The sequence below is a fragment of the Pelophylax lessonae genome (assembly GCF_965119305.1).
Source record: "Pelophylax lessonae genome assembly, chromosome: 1".
NCBI classification, from domain to species: domain Eukaryota; kingdom Metazoa; phylum Chordata; class Amphibia; order Anura; family Ranidae; genus Pelophylax; species Pelophylax lessonae.
In genome coordinates, this window is record NC_138768.1 from 792,132,225 (window position 1) to 792,148,282 (window position 16,058).

General features: G+C 46.7%; 1 protein-coding gene across 1 annotated transcript in view; it reads right to left on the bottom strand.

The window, feature by feature from the left end:
* Positions 1–16,058, bottom strand: part of LYAR (Ly1 antibody reactive) — a 99,719-nt gene that overhangs the window by 43,909 nt on the left and 39,752 nt on the right. Inside the window, exon 4 of the mRNA XM_082264188.1 lies at positions 7,364–7,471. Within this exon, the coding sequence (XP_082120314.1) occupies positions 7,364–7,471 (108 nt within the window). The remainder of the gene's footprint in view (positions 1–7,363; positions 7,472–16,058) is intronic.

The following is a 16,058-nucleotide window of genomic DNA, read 5'->3' on the forward strand; positions in this document are numbered from 1 at the left end:
CCCGTCCCACTTGGCCAGGATCTCCGCCTGAAGACCCCGCGTGTGAAACTGGGCGCCTCGAAAGCCAAAACCATTAGACCTAGACATCTCATACATGTCCAGAGGGACGAGCACTGAGTGTCCCGAGGGACGAGCACTGAGTGTCCCTGAGGGACCTGACCTCGTCCTGAAGTGTCCGGAGCTTGTCTTCCGGCAGGAAGACCTTCGCTTGAGCAGAGTCCAGGATCATCCCCAGGTAGGGAAGACAAACCGACGGACACAACGTTGATTTTGGAAAATTTATCGTCCAACCAAACTCCTGCAGAGTCTGCATCGTGGTGGACAGGTCATTCACCAGGCCCTGACTGGTCGTAGACCGAAGCAAGATATCGTCCAGATATCCCAAGACAGAGACGCCCTGGGCTCTCAATAAAGCCAGGACCGGCGCAAGCACCTTGGTGAAAATCAGCGGAGCTGAAGCGAGACCGAAGGGTAACGCCACGAATTGGTAATGATCCTCCGCAATGGCGAATCGAAGGTACCTCTGGTGACCCTCGAAAACGGGGATGTGAAGGTACGCATCCTTCAGATCGATGGAGGCCATGAATTCCCCCTGACTCAGGGCAGCCACCACTGAGCGCAGGGATTCCAAGCGGAACTTGCGAACCCGTACAAAGCGGTTCAGAGCTTTCAAGTCCAGAATCGGACGTACCTTGCCCTCCTTTCTGGGCACAGTGAACAGATTGGAGTAGAACCCCCGAAATCTGTCCCGATGAGGCACCGGAACCACCACTCCCTGGGCCCGCACCGCCAGGTGCAGATCCTGCAAACGCTCCGGAGACAGCTGAAGATTTGAGGGAAAAAATCTGCTCGCCGGCCGAGAGAGAAACTCGATCTTGTATCCAGATCGAACGATTTCCTGAACCCACCTGTCCCGTATGCGGGCCAGCCAGGGTTGAAGAAAACCGAGCAAACTTCCCCCCACCCCAGAACCGGGTGAGGGCGCCCCTTCAGGCCGAATTGGCATGGGCAGCGGACCCGGACTGGCCGGACTTCTGCTTACCTGCCCACGGCTTCTTCTGGGAGCCTTGGCCCTTGAAGGGCTTGCCCTTGTATTGCGACCGAAAGGCACGAAAGGACCCCTGAGAGGGCCTAAACGAGGTATTCTTCTTACCGCGAACAAACTTATTCTTGTGAGTGTGGGGTAAGAGAGTGCTCTTACCCCCGGAAATTCCCTTTAGAGTATCCAAAGACTCGCCAAAAAGGCGAGATCCCACGTAGGGAAGATTAGCTAGAGTCTTGCGAGAGGATTGGTCAACCGACCAACATTTCAGCCATATCAGGAGACGGTTCAACACCGCTACACTAGAGAGGCGTGCAGCCAAAGGGACTAAATCCAAGTCCGCATCGCACAAATACATGACACCCTGATGAATTTGATCTACCATAGCCAATGTTGTCGGCGGAGCAGAGTCAGCCACCAGGGTGCACCTGAGCACCTGCGTCCAATCCGCAATAGCTTGGGCTGCCATAATGGAAGCAAAAATAGGCTTCAGCATAGAACCAGCAACCGTATAAGCATGACGGGCCAGAGACTCCAATCTCCTGTCCGTAGGGTCCCGGAACACCAGGGTATCCTCAGCAGGAATCGCAGTAGATTTATTCAAAACTGCCACCGCGTGATCCACCTGAGGTGGCACACACCAACGTTTATCAGTGGCGGGTGTAAATGGATAATGCAGCTTGAACTTACTTGGCACAGTAAAGGGCTTCTTCAAATTGCGCCATTGCTCATCAACAGCGCACTGAAATTCCGCAGGGCAGGGAAAAACCTGCGCTGATTTGCGTTTCCTTTTCGTCCCATAAGAGGACTTCAAAGCAGGAGGACACGGTTCATCCTGCAGATGCAGTGTTTCCTTGATAGAAGTAATCAACTCATCCATGAGTGCAAGCTCTTCAGGCGAGCCAGGGGGAGAAGTATCAACTCCTTCTACCTCAGCCTCCCCCTCAGACCCCACAAGGTCCAGAGATGAACAAGACCCTGAGAAGGGCACTCCAGCCATAGCAGCCCCATCGCCCTCTGAATCAGAGGAAATAGATAACCTGGGCCGTTTTGCGGATCGATCAGCCATTAGCATCTGCACCTGAGAAGCCAAGTTCGCTACAACAGCAGCCAGATCAGCCCCCTCGGGGATGCAGCAGCCCCACCAGGGTGGGAGGAAACTTACAATCCTGAGAATCCATGCCCCAGTATCAACTGAAATAAAGGACTGCCCCTTTAAGACCGCGGCGAGCGCAGCCCACCGCACACTACTGTATGTACCGACCCCCGCAGGGATAAGGAGCACTGAGCAAGGAAATACAGGATAAGGAAGGTAAAAACCTGGAGAGAGCACACAGCTGCTGCCACCGATCGCTGTTCCAGTGAAAAAGGAAGTGATGCAATGACTGCCTATGAAGGCTTCACAAACATGGCCGCTTGGCTGAGGGAATCTAGGCAATAAGAATATGGCGCCGACATGTGCTTGCAGGAGCGATCGCCGCCAAAATGGCGGCGTTTGGCGCCAAAACACCGCGCTGTACCACACAGTTTGCCGAAAAAAATGGCGGGCCGCATCATCGGTCGCCGTACAGCATGTCTGAGCCCAGTCTGCCCCATACATCTCACACAGCAGAGCGGGAGAGCCCCCCCCCCCCCCCCGGGCCCACAGAAAGGCATGCTAACACAGGAATCTGACAGGGAGCTCAGCACTTACACAGACATGCGGGTCACACAGTCACAGACTGACACCCAAACAGACAGGTCCCCACATAGAAATTTACTTACCATTCCGGATGGCGTGGGGAGCCTTCTCTAGCGACCAAACCGCTGTACTGAGGACAGGGAGTGTCACAGCCAGGACGCAGTGGACTGCGGTGCGAAACCGCAAATGGCGCCCGGTGAGGTAGCCACCTCACAGGCAGCATCCCTGCAGCGAACAGGGATGGGTCGTTCAATATGCCAGGGAAACCTGAGCTGAACGCTCGATGGCAGGCTGGGGAAACCCCTGGCTCTCAGCCCTGGGTGGCCAGTCCGAGACCCAGCTCCGCATGATCATCTTCATCCGAAGAAAACTAAACTAATGCTGAGAAAAAAACAGCTAAGTAAAAGAAAGAGAAAAATACTTGAAATAAAATCAAAAAGAGGATAGAAGGCTGAGACTGAAAGCCCCAGCACAGGAACAGCCAGCTACTCCTAGGCTAGGCAATTGAAAACTGAGTTGAGAATGCTGGAAGCAGGGAGGTATTGACTGAGGGGACCGCCCCCTAGGGGTGTGATATGCTAAAAGCTTTGATATTAACAAATCTTGTTGCCTAGCTACACCTGCGGAGCAAAGGTCAATTACCCATTGGTGAAGATTATGAAGGGGCGGCGACTGTCGGAGGACGTAAGAGAAATATATATATTTTTTTTTTACTAATGCTTCCCCCCCTTACATCATGTACAAAAGTCAATAGCATGCTGTGTGGACAAATCAGTCTCAACTGCAGGGCACAGTTTTACAATCTTAACAGGTTTCAGGCACCAAAAAGGTATTTGAGTGAGCCCTTCACTTCCCTGTCAGCGGAGATACCCGCCTGATAGGGAAGTGAAGGGCTCAGTTACAGCTATTAGCGGCCGCTCGCCCGCCCGCCCGGTGTGTTAGTTCATTCATACACATAGTCGTAGTACTAACATCACTGGGAGGCGGGCCGCAGGCCAGAGGCGGGACTATTGAAACCTGCGCTGCGCCCGTTGCAGCCATTATTAATTTCGGCATCTTTAACCCATTTTCGGCCGAAATGGAATAGGCCCATTTTCGGCCGAAAATTTTGGTTGCCGAAATTTTGGTGCACCACTATCACCAAGAATTAAAAGCGAGAGGGGAAATCCACATTTTTTAGAGTTTTCCCCATATCAAGAAACAAGGGAACATCTTAAAGGGGGCACCTTTTTTCAGGAACAACCATCTAAGAGGAGACATCTCCTCCGTTTATAGAATATAGAAATTTTTTCTTGTTTCTTGTTGTGCCTCCATTACAGGAAGGGAAGCAAAATCAAGCCAGGGAGACAGACCACAAATAATAAGCTGGCAGGGGTTACTTCCCATACTCTATCCAGAACTAAAGAAAAAAGTGTTGGCAATACAGTAACTTTATTTTAAATGAAACGTTTTATTTGCCAGAAATTAAAATTTTGTTCAATTCTTGCGAACCCCTCAGTGCACCCCCACAGTATATACCCAGATGGTGACACTACTATACCAAGTTTTTAGCTCTGCAACTCTCAATGTTAACAATTGTCATTAGTACAGGGACCGTGCATATTTTTAGCACTGATCACTGTATTAGTGACACTGGTCCCTAAAAGGAGTGAAAAGTGTCAGAATGTCCGCTGCAATATCGCAGTTCTGCTATAAGTCGTTGATCATCTCCATTACTAGTAAAAATAAATAAAAATATCCCATAATTTGTAGATGCTATAACTTTTGCGCAAACCAATCAAATACGCTTATTGGGTCTTTTTTTTTTACCAAAAATATGTAGCAAAATAAATAATGGGCTAAATTGATGAAGAAATTTGATTTTTGCAACTTTTTCATTGAATGTTTAATAGCAGAAAGTAAAAAAATTTTGTTTTTTTTTTGATGGTCATTTTTTGTTTGTAGCGCAAAAAATAAACGCAGAGATGATCAAATACTACCAAAAGAAAGCTCTATTTGTGAGAAAAAAAAGGACATAAATGTTATTTGGGTACAGCATCACACGACCGCGCAATTGTCAGTTACGTATTAAAAACCAAACTGAGCATGGAGCATCAGAGAAGACAGTTTAAACAGCCTTTCTACACAATGCAAAGGATAAGCGGTCAATCCTTTGCATTGTGTAAAAAGGCTGTTTAAACTGTGCCACAGTGAGTATAGCAAGCATGCTTTACTGAATATACAGACTGATTTTACTGTTGTGGGTTTAGTAACACTAAGTCCTGTTCTGTATCCTGGAACCCAGAGATTTGGTAGTGCTTTGGGAAGTATAAAACCTCTGGTCCTTGACAACATCTTGCAAAGAACAAAACAAAAATTCAAAACATACACACAGGACTCGACAAACCCCGGGCGCCAGGTCGCATTTGTGACTAGAATTAGCGACCTGGCGCCTGGGGTGCCCTGCAGAAGGTGTCCTGTCATTTTTGCACGGACTTCCGCGCACGGACTTCCGCGCCGTCTGAAAATTGAGGCCCCGGCTTTTCGGTCTTCTTGAGATGAGAGGCTTCAAATGGGGAACTGGCGGGCGCCCTCTTGTGGTGGCCGGGAGTAATCACTGTTGTAATGACTGTTTCCACTGCCTGTTTGTTCTCAATGCATTCCCATCTCCCTGTCCAGTTAGTTACCTTTGACAGAGAGTGTGGTTATTATTAATTTAATTTATTTTTTAAATGTAAAAAAAAAAAAATACTTTTTTTTTTTTAATTATTAAAAAAAATTATTTTTCTTTTTTTTTCCAATTATTATTATTAAAAAAAAAAAGATTATTATATATATATATATATATATATATATATATATATATATATATATATATATATATACATCTCTATCTATCTCTTTTTTTTTTTCCCCTCATCGCCATGCCACAGCCGAAGGCCCCTTTCACACGGGCTGTCTGATCAGGTCCGCCTGTCAGTTTTTCAGGCAGACCTGATCGGACCCTTCATTCTCCTCTATGGAGCAGTAATCTGCCGCCATCTGATCCTGTCCGCCAAAAACAGACGGATGGTGGTTCTACTTTCTATCCATCCCGTGGATCGGATCAGATGGAAAGAGACAGACAGTCTGTTTCCATCCAATTGCGCTATAGAGGAGAGTGGGGTTCTAGTCATATTTATGTGTAAATTTAGTATCTGTTTTATTAAATAAAGCTTGGTTGTTAGTTTAAAAACAAAAAAAAAAAACTGGCTCGTAACTTTTAGCTGGCTCCTAGATTTCAGGAAAATTTGTCAAGCCCTGTATATATATATATATATATATATATATATATATATATATATATATACACACACACACTTTTTGAGCCTGATTGTATATCACATTGATTATATATATATATATATATATATATATATATATGTATTTTAAAAAGGAGATTATTTATTTAATTGTTTTATTCTCAGTCCATGGTATTGTTTTTACCTATGCCTTCGCCACTCACATGCTGACCTTTGCTTCCTGTGGGGCGGAACGGCTTGTGGAGGGCGGTAGTAGCTGACTACTTAATACCTTGCAAATGAAACAGTTCAGTAGCAAGTTTTGGCTTGGAGGAAGAGGGTCCTCCCTCGAAACGCGTCAGTCCAGCCATAGAGTTGCTGACACTAGCAAGTCATCCAGTACAGGGGTTACCTGGATATTTTGGAGACGACCGGTTCCATCGTGTTTTTATGGGTTTTATCATCACTCGTTTGGGGAGTATAATATGAGTTGTCGTTGGATCATAATAAACCTTTTTTAGTGGTAATGCACAAGGTCGATGCGCCCTTCTTTTGTTGTTGTCTAGGCAACATCTTACCTAGCAGCAGACCTCGTGACTGTTCTCAGCTGTCCACAAGCTTTTTTCTGTGAGCTGACAGATACAGATGCTCAAGGTTCTCTCTCGTGTACGAAAAGGCTGACTGCTGACAGAACATTATAAAAGGTACAAGAGCCGCCTCTTTCTGTTGGTTAACACACTATTAGTCAGGATTCAGGAACTGGCCTCAGCTTAGTTAGTGGCTCTGTTAAGCAGATATTTTGTTTGTTTTATACAATGTAATTGCTGTAAAAGACCCTCCAGAACTGAATAAAAGAGCAGGGCAAACATGCTTGGTTTGTCAAGGGACACCATTTGATCCTGGGTGTCCTTGTCCCATGCATGGTTTACTGCTGTGAATAATAGTTTGAAATGTGCTCTTACACTATCTATTAACAGTTCAGCTTGGAGGATTTTAACTGTATGCAGTGTTATTTGAATAGGAACTAACTGGACTTAAGCTGACCATATACGGCTAGATTTTATTCATTTGTATGAAAAATCTCAACAGTACATGCCAAAAGGAGACTAAATGTTAGTTTTAGTTTTAAAGTACTTAGAAATGCCGTTTGCTTTTTACTCTCCATTTTGGTGTGAATGGAAATTCCTGAAAGAAACCCACATACACTGTTAGAAATTTCTGCGAGAAGCTTTTTTCCATTTTGATCCTTCGAATTTTCTCAGCACTACAAAAATGACCATCAATTCGAGCCTATCGACCATTAGAAAACCAAACAAACTTTTCAAAAATAAAATTTTTTCAAACAAAATTCTACTAGAGAATGGCCAGCTATAGACTTACCTGAAATTTGGCTTTTTTTCTTGGGATGTTATCATATGTGCTTATCTGATTCAAGATGTTCTTCAGGTTTGGAGTAATGCTAGGTCTATTCATCACTTCATGAATTCTCTGTAATAGGAAGAAAAAGGAAACTAAATAAAAATGTGTACTCATTGTCTTGGAAGGTGAGGGAAGTAAAAGGTTGTACAGTAAACCATAAATTATTTTAACTAATCACCAGTTTAAGAACAGTGACGTAGAGAATTCTAGATTTGTGTCCATTAGTTCCTGTACAATGGGAATGTTTCTATCGCATTAAGGAATAGAGTCGTGTCCTTTCCCCAGTCCCAGCCTGGGGACTGGACAGTGATAAAGCCAGGGCTCAAAATTTCAAATCATGAGCTACTAGCCAGGCCTTAACAGTTACTCGCCACTTGTTGCCACACCCAAACCCTACCCTGCTCCGCCCCTAAACACGCCCCCGTAAAATATCTCATAAAATGACACTGTTTTGAATGTTTTATTCAGAATTAAGTTACAAAAAAATATTATTAACAACAACAACAACTTTAACAGTATCAATGTAAACATAAAAGCAAAAAAGTATAGGTGTGGCATTAAGGCAAATAAAGCAGGTTTTCCCTTCATGCCAAACAATATGGCATAACAATATAAAGCCAATTTCAGACAGAGATTTTCTATGGCGTGCGTTGTACAGAAGTAGCAAGCCCTGTGTAACGTCCCCTTTCTGATGAAAAATACCACTTATCAATGGCTGTGTTTGGATTGTAATCCGTGAGTGGTGGTCCATTAACAGCAATCATCAAAAGGTCATCCAAAGTCTCTAATGCCAATGATGAACGATAGACCGTCTTTATTCTGTTTTGGCAACTAAAGCCCCGTTCACATGATGCTGTTGTTGGGGGCAACACGGCACAGAAGTTGACCAGACGGAGGATTGTGGGGAATCTCTCTTTCTGCTGGTTCATTCTTTTCAAAGTCTCATTGAAAGAAAGTCCACTTTGAATGGAGAGTTTCATGTCAGCCCACACTGCTTCTAAAAGTGCAAAATTGTCCTCAAACTCATGCAAAACATGCTTTGCAATTCTGTGCAACTCAGTCAATCCAAAATTGAGGATGTGTGCTTTGTCTGGCCAGGACAGGCTGTCAAATATATTAAAAGATTGCACAATATCTGAGGAAACTGAAGAAAGCCTCAAAATTAGATATCTTTCAGCTTTAGCCAATACTGTTTGGCGTATAGATTGAAATTCTCTTTCACCGGCTTCAAGGTTGGTCAGCTGTAGTCCATGAAGTGTTCCATCACCTGTAAACTTATCTAGGAATTCAAGTTCGTTTTTACCTCTCTCTTTACAAAGATCCTGGAGAATTTTAACAGCATGTTCCAGTTTGGTTTTTATGTGACATATCATAAGTTACTTGTTTTGAAGACCTTCTGACAATGGTTTCAGTTTGCCATAAAAATCCAGTAGAAAATACAAAAGTTTCACAAACTTCACCTGTTTTAGGTCTTTCAGGATACCTTTAACCTTAGCAGAATCAATTGATCCTTCAGTTGATATCTGCTCAAAATGCCTCACCACTGTTTTCCAGTTTTGAAGAAAAGCACGCAAAGCATCAACTTTGCTGCATAACCAACGCACCCTGTGTATATCTTTTAGTTTCAAGATTTCCTCACTTAAAGATTTAGCAATTTCTTTTAGTTGCTGTAGGCGTTTGGCAGACCCATGATAATATCTAAAAACACGCCGCACCACATCATCAAATGTTTGTAGGTATGGCACTTCCTTGCAAACATCCAAGATAGCAAGCTGCAAGCGATGAGCCACACAATGGATACTGATCATCTGTGGGCAGATGTCTTTCATCTGGACTGCCAAACCAGACTTGTGGCCAAGCATGCTTGCAGCCCCATCCGTTCCCAAACCTGCAACCCAAGAAGTGCCTTTGTAATTAAGATTTAAACTATCCAAAAAGGCAGTCAATCCTTTGAAGTAACCTTGAGCTGTAGCTCTTTCTAGAGCAAAAGTACCCAAAAAATCTTCTTTTATTTCTCCTTCTGAAATATAACGGACATAAATGTTTGCATGTTCAGTGGAGGTACGATCAGTAGATCCATCAATCATGATACCAATAAAAGCTGACTTTTTAATGTTTTCCAAAAGACTTTCTCTGATAGTTTTTGCAATGAAATGAATGAATTTTTTGCACTGCACATCATTTCCATACTTCTGCAGAACTGGCATCTCGAAATGGCTTCTCATTTTTAGCTACATAATAAGCGATATTAAACACGTGTGTCGTGTGCCGAAACATTGCTGCGTCCATTCTTCTGACACATACAGCTAAAGGTCTCTCCTCAGGGTTGTCTTTAGCCTTTACTTTATCAACATTCTCCTAATGCTTGTTACTTTTCTCGTGCCATACAAAGGTTTCCCTTTTAAATGGAGCCTTTATCCCGTCTTTCCATTTTGCATCAGAACTTTGGGGGAACCGACTGCAAACTTTACACGTAGCTGTATCTGTATCCTCTGAGAAAATAAGCCATGAAAATTGTTCCAGCCAATGAGTATTAAAAGGGCGTTTTCTAAACGTCTTGTCAGCATCACCATCATTTTTCCTCTTAGGTGTTAAGGCAGTTGAGTTGTGAGGCAAACTACAACTAGCAGCTGGATTTGCTCTTGATTCATTGTCTTTTTCTATAGGGTTTGATTGTGACTCCACTATAGTAGGTTGAGCTTTCGCTTTAATGAAAAAGTTTAATGTGCTCTGTTTCATGTTTCTTTACGTGCTTTCAAAAACTTGTAAAGGCTTTAAAAATGAAGAGAAAGGTCAGGTCAATTTGTTGAATAGGAAGGTGTCACATCTCTACAGAGAACAAGAATGGAGCAATACAGAATACTGCAGAATAGCATCAGCTATAGAGGACTGCAAATCCCAACAGTACATAATACAGCAGTGAAAAATATCATCAGCTATAGAGGCGTACAAATCCCAGTAACCGAAAAGAATATTGACTTACAGTGTGCAGTTCATCTGATTCACGTGCTCCCTTCCTCTCCTGGAGGTTGTAGTGGTGGTGCAACAATGTTCTTCTTACATCAGTGTCCTCTGTTCCCCCTGCATATCACATTGCCCACTTCAATACAGAGTGACCACAGTGTGCCCTCTTTCAATGCAGAGCGCCCACAGCGTGCCCCCTTTCATTGCAGAGCGATCACAGCGTGTCCCCTTTCATTGCAGAGCGATCACAGCGTGTCCCCTTTCATTGCAGAGCGATCACAGCGTGTCCCCTTTCATTGCAGAGCGATCACAGCGTGCCCCCTTTCATTGCAGAGCGATCACAGCGTGCCCCCTTTCATTGCAGAGCGATCACAGCGTGTCCCCTTTCATTGCAGAGCGATCACAGTGTGCCCCCTTATGTTGCACAGCGATCACAGTGTGCCCCCTTATGTTACAGAGCGCCCACAGCGTGCCCCCTTACATTGCAGAGCGATCACAGGGTGCCCCCTTACATTGCAGAGCGATCACAGCGTGCCCCCTTACATTGCAGAGCGATCACAGCGTGCCCCCTTACATTTCAGAGCGATCACAGCGTGCCCCCTTACATTGCACAGCGATCACAGGGTGCCCCCTTACATTGCACAGCGATCACAGGGTGCCCCCTTACATTGCACAGCGATCACAGGGTGCCCCCTTACATTGCACAGCGATCACAGGGTGCCCCCTTACATTGCACAGCGATCACAGGGTGCCCCCTTACATTGCACAGCGATCACAGGGTGCCCCCTTACATTGCACAGCGATCACAGGGTGCCCCCTTACATTGCAGAGCGATCACAGTGTGCCCCCTTACATTGCAGAGCGATCACAGTGTGCCCCCTTACATTGCAGAGCGATCACAGTGTGCCCCCTTACATTGCAGAGCGATCACAGGGTGCCCCCTTACATTGCAGAGCGATCACAGGGTGCCCCCTTACATTGCAGAGCGCCCACAGCGTGCCCCCTTACATTGCAGAGCGATCACAGTATGCCCCCTTACATTGCAGAGCGATCACAGAGTGCCCCCTTACATTGCAGAGCGATCACAGGGTGCCCCCTTACATTGCAGAGCGATCACAGCATGCCCCCTTACATTGCAGAGCGATCACAGCGTGCCCCCTTACATTGCAGAGCGATCACAGTGTGCCCCCTTACATTGCAGAGCGATCACAGGGTGCCCCCTTACATTGCAGAGCGCCCACAGCGTGCCCCCTTACATTGCACAGCGATCACAGGGTGCCCCCTTACATTGCAGAGCGATCACAGTGTGCCCCCTTACATTGCAGAGCGATCACAGTGTGCCCCCTTACATTGCAGAGCGATCACAGTGTGCCCCCTTACATTGCAGAGCGATCACAGGGTGCCCCCTTACATTGCAGAGCGATCACAGCGTGCCCCCTTACATTGCAGAGCGCCCACAGGGTGCCCCCTTACATTGCAGAGCGATCACAGTATGCCCCCTTACATTGCAGAGCGATCACAGAGTGCCCCCTTACATTGCAGAGCGATCACAGGGTGCCCCCTTACATTGCAGAGCGATCACAGCATGCCCCCTTACATTGCAGAGCGATCACAGAGTGCCCCCTTACATTGCAGAGCGATCACAGAGTGCTCCCTTACATTGCAGAGCGATCACAGGGTGCCCCCTTACATTGCAGAGCGCCCACAGCGTGCCCCCTTACATTGCAGAGCGCCCACAGCGTGCCCCCTTACATTGCAGAGCGATCACAGTGTGCCCCCTTACATTGCTGAGCGATCACAGGGTGCCCCCTTACATTGCTGAGCGATCACAGCGTGCCCCCTTACATTGCTGAGCGATCACAGCGTGCCCCCTTACATTGCTGAGCGATCACAGCGTGCCCCCTTACATTGCAGAGCGATCACAGCGTGCCCCCTTACATTGCAGAGCGATCACAGCGTGCCCCCTTACATTGCAGAGCGATCACAGGGTGCCCCCTTACATTGCAGAGCGATCACAGCGTGCCCCCTTACATTGCAGAGCGATCACAGCGTGCCCCCTTACATTGCAGAGCGATCACAGGGTGCCCCCTTACATTGCAGAGCGATCACAGAGTGCCCCCTTACATTGCAGAGCGATCACAGGGTGCCCCCTTACATTGCAGAGCGATCACAGAGTGCCCCCTTACATTGCAGAGCGATCACAGTGTGCCCCCTTGAATTGTAGAGCAATTACAGTGTGCCCCCTTGAATTGTAGAGCGATCACAGTGTGCCCCCTTACATTGTAGAGCGATCACAGTGTGCCCCCTTACATTGTAGAGCGATCACAGTGTGCCCCCTTGAATTGTAGAGCAATTAGTGTGCCCCCTTGAATTGTAGAGCAATTAGTGTGCCCCCTTGAATTGTAGAGCAATTAGTGTGCCCCCTTGAATTGTAGAGCAATTAGTGTGCCCCCTTGAATTGTAGAGCAATTAGTGTGCCCCCTTGAATTGTAGAGCAATTAGTGTGCCCCCTTGAATTGTAGAGCAATTAGTGTGCCCCCTTGAATTGTAGAGCAATTAGTGTGCCCCCTTACATTGTAGAGCGATTTTCTGTTGTGTGAACCAGCCCAGTTTGCAGAGAGCAGCGTGTACTTACCTGCAGCGGGCGGCTCCTCATCAATCCTGCGCATCCTCCGTGTCTCCCGAGTCCTCCTCCTCCTGCTCCTCGGCCAGTTACAATCGTTCGCCTTTTGGCCAATCAGGAAACACCTGCCTCCTGATTGGCCAGAAGGAGGATCAGGAGGAGGATCCCTGTGACAATAGCGAATACTCATTCGCTATTGTCACAGAATGGGTGGGCTCTGGGCGCAAAGCTCTGCTCCTAGAGCCCATCCTTTTCGAAAGTAATAGCAAGCTGCTCTATATGTTAATGGCGGCGGCGGGCACAGCTCGCCATCCTCAATCGCAAGTTGCTTTTAATGTTAATGGCGGCGGCAGCGGCGGGCACAGCTCGCCAGCCTCAAAATTCCACTCGCAAATTGCGAGTGGGCTAGTGGAATTTTTGAGGGCTGATAAAGCTACCAGCAAACCGGTATGACCATCACTCTACTCTCTCTTCCTATCAGCATCTCTTTTACAGTGTAATAACACAATCTATGTTAGCTGCTAAATCAGTTTTAATCACAGTCTGCTTGTATTATGCGGTTTGGGTGCACTTTCTGAAAGTGCACTCAAGTCCTGAATGCAATCCAAGGGACAGAATAGAAGTTTATAGGAACATGCGGCTAACTCTCATTAAAACCATCAGCAAAGAGTTGGAAACAGAATTGGGAACACTTGGCCAGCATTTATACAGCTCACATTTGGTGAATTTAAAAGATTTATGAAACTAAAAAGGATTTACCAAGAATGGTATTTAGATCCAAACATTGGTGTTAAGTCTACATAACATCTCCCTCTCTACATAATATAGATAGGTGTCCTGTAGCCCAAAAAGAAAGCTGGAATAAATGACAAATGATAACAGCCAGCTGAGGCACAGAGATAGGGAGCACAGTAAGCACATTTGTATTTTCCTTTGACCAACCTTTTATTTTTTTACATTTATTGAATATGTATAAAAATACTTTTGTTAGGGGTTACGTGTGCTTTGAATTAAAATATTCAGTCCAGCGTGGAGCGTACAAGTTGAAAAAACGGAATTTTTGTAAAATCTTACCTGTAAAATTCCTTTCTCTGAGTCCTCCGACAGTCGCCGCCTCTTCATATTCGTCACATATGGGGTATTAGACTTTGCTCCGAAGGAGTAGCTAGGCAACAGAATATGTTAACAATAAAGCTTTAACATATCCCACCCTCAAGGGGTGGTCCCCTCAGTCAATACCCTCCTACTTCCTGCAACCATATCTCAGTTTTAGTGGAATAGCAGTAGAGTATACATTCAAACCCCAAAAGAGGGGCGGGGGCGGCGACTGTCGGAGGACTCAGAGAAAGGAATTTTACAGGTAAGATTTTACAAAAATTCCGTTTTCTCTTACGTCCTCCGACAGTCGCCGCCTCTTCATATTCGTCACATATGGGGACGTCCCAAAGCAGTGCAAACATGAGGGGTGGGAAACGCATCCGCGCCGAAAGGCAACGCAGTCTCCACATCAAAGAAAGGAACCTTACCAAAGGAAGGAAACCAGCTGGGCAACAGCAAAATAAGTGCTCAACAGGAGCAACAACCCAGGAAAAGACAAAAAAACCAGGGGATACAAAAAACTATCCCAACAGCCAGGAGTCCCCAACAAGGGACCCTATGGAACAGCCGCACTAAGAACCTTGCGGCCAAAGGAAGCATCCGCCGATGCCTGAACATCTACTTTGTAGAATTTCGTGAAAGTGTGCACGGTCGACCAAGTCGCCGCCTTACACACCTGGGCTACAGAAGCCCCATGACGGCAGGCCCAAGACGTACTCAGAGATCTAGTAGAGTGCGCCTTCACAGGCACAGGGGGAACCTTCCCCTGCAAGGCATAGGCCTGTTCAATGGTCTGCCTGATCCATTTGGCGATGGTAGAGGCCGAAGCCGCCATGCCCTTCCGAGGACCCTCCGGAAGAACAAACAAGGAGTCCGTTTTACGAAAAGACTCAGTCGATTTAAGGTAAACCCTTATCGCCCGAACAACATCCAGAGAGTGCAATCTCACCTCCTTTGGATGTTTAGGCTTCGTGCACAACGAAGGCAAAACAATATCCTCGTTAAGATGGAATTCCGAAACTCGTTTCGGCAGAAAAGAAGGATTAGGTCGCAAGACCACCTTATCCAAATGAACAACCAGGTACGGAGACTTGCAGGACAAAGCCGCCAGTTCCGACACTCTGCGAGCCGAAGTGATCGCCACCAAAAAGGCGACCTTTTTGGACAACATAGACAACGAGATCTCCCTGATCTGTTCAAAAGGAGCACGTTGTAACACAGATAGAACGAGATTCAAGTCCCAAGGGGGCAAAGGATCCCTCCTAGGAGGAACCAGATGCCGCACACCCTGAATAAAGGTGCCAACCAAGGAGTTGGAAGCCACGGGACGTTGAAACAGAACGGCCAGCGCAGACACCTGACCCTTTATCGTAGCCAGCGCCAAACGCTGATCGACACCCGTCTGAAGGAAAGACAGCACACGGGAAACCGAGTACGTGCGGGGTGAAAACCCCCTGGACTCACACCAGGCAAAATAGGCCTTCCAAGTACGGTAATAAACCTTCCCCGAGGAAGACTTCCTCGCGTTGATCAAAGTATGAACGACCTCTGGAGAGAGACCCTTCTCCTTCAGGACCTCGGTCTCAACAGCCAGGCCGTCAAAGCCAGCGACTGTAAAGCAGGATGGTAAATCGGTCCTTGAGACAGTAGATCGTCTCGAAGAGGCAGACGCCAAGGGGCGTCTACCGCCAGATTCACGAGGTCTGCGTACCAGGACCGGCGAGGCCAGTCCGGTGCCACAAGAATCACCGTGCTGCGTTCCGAGTGTAACCTGCGAAGGAACCTGGACAGCAACTGAATCGGTGGAAACGCGTACATCAGTCTGTACTGATGCCACGGGGCCACTAACGCGTCCGACGCGTCTGCCCGAGGGTCGCGCGTCCTTGCCACGAACCTCTTCACCTTGTAGTTGAGGCGAGACGCGAACAGGTCCACATCTGGAAGACCCCACTTCGCGCACAACATCTGGAA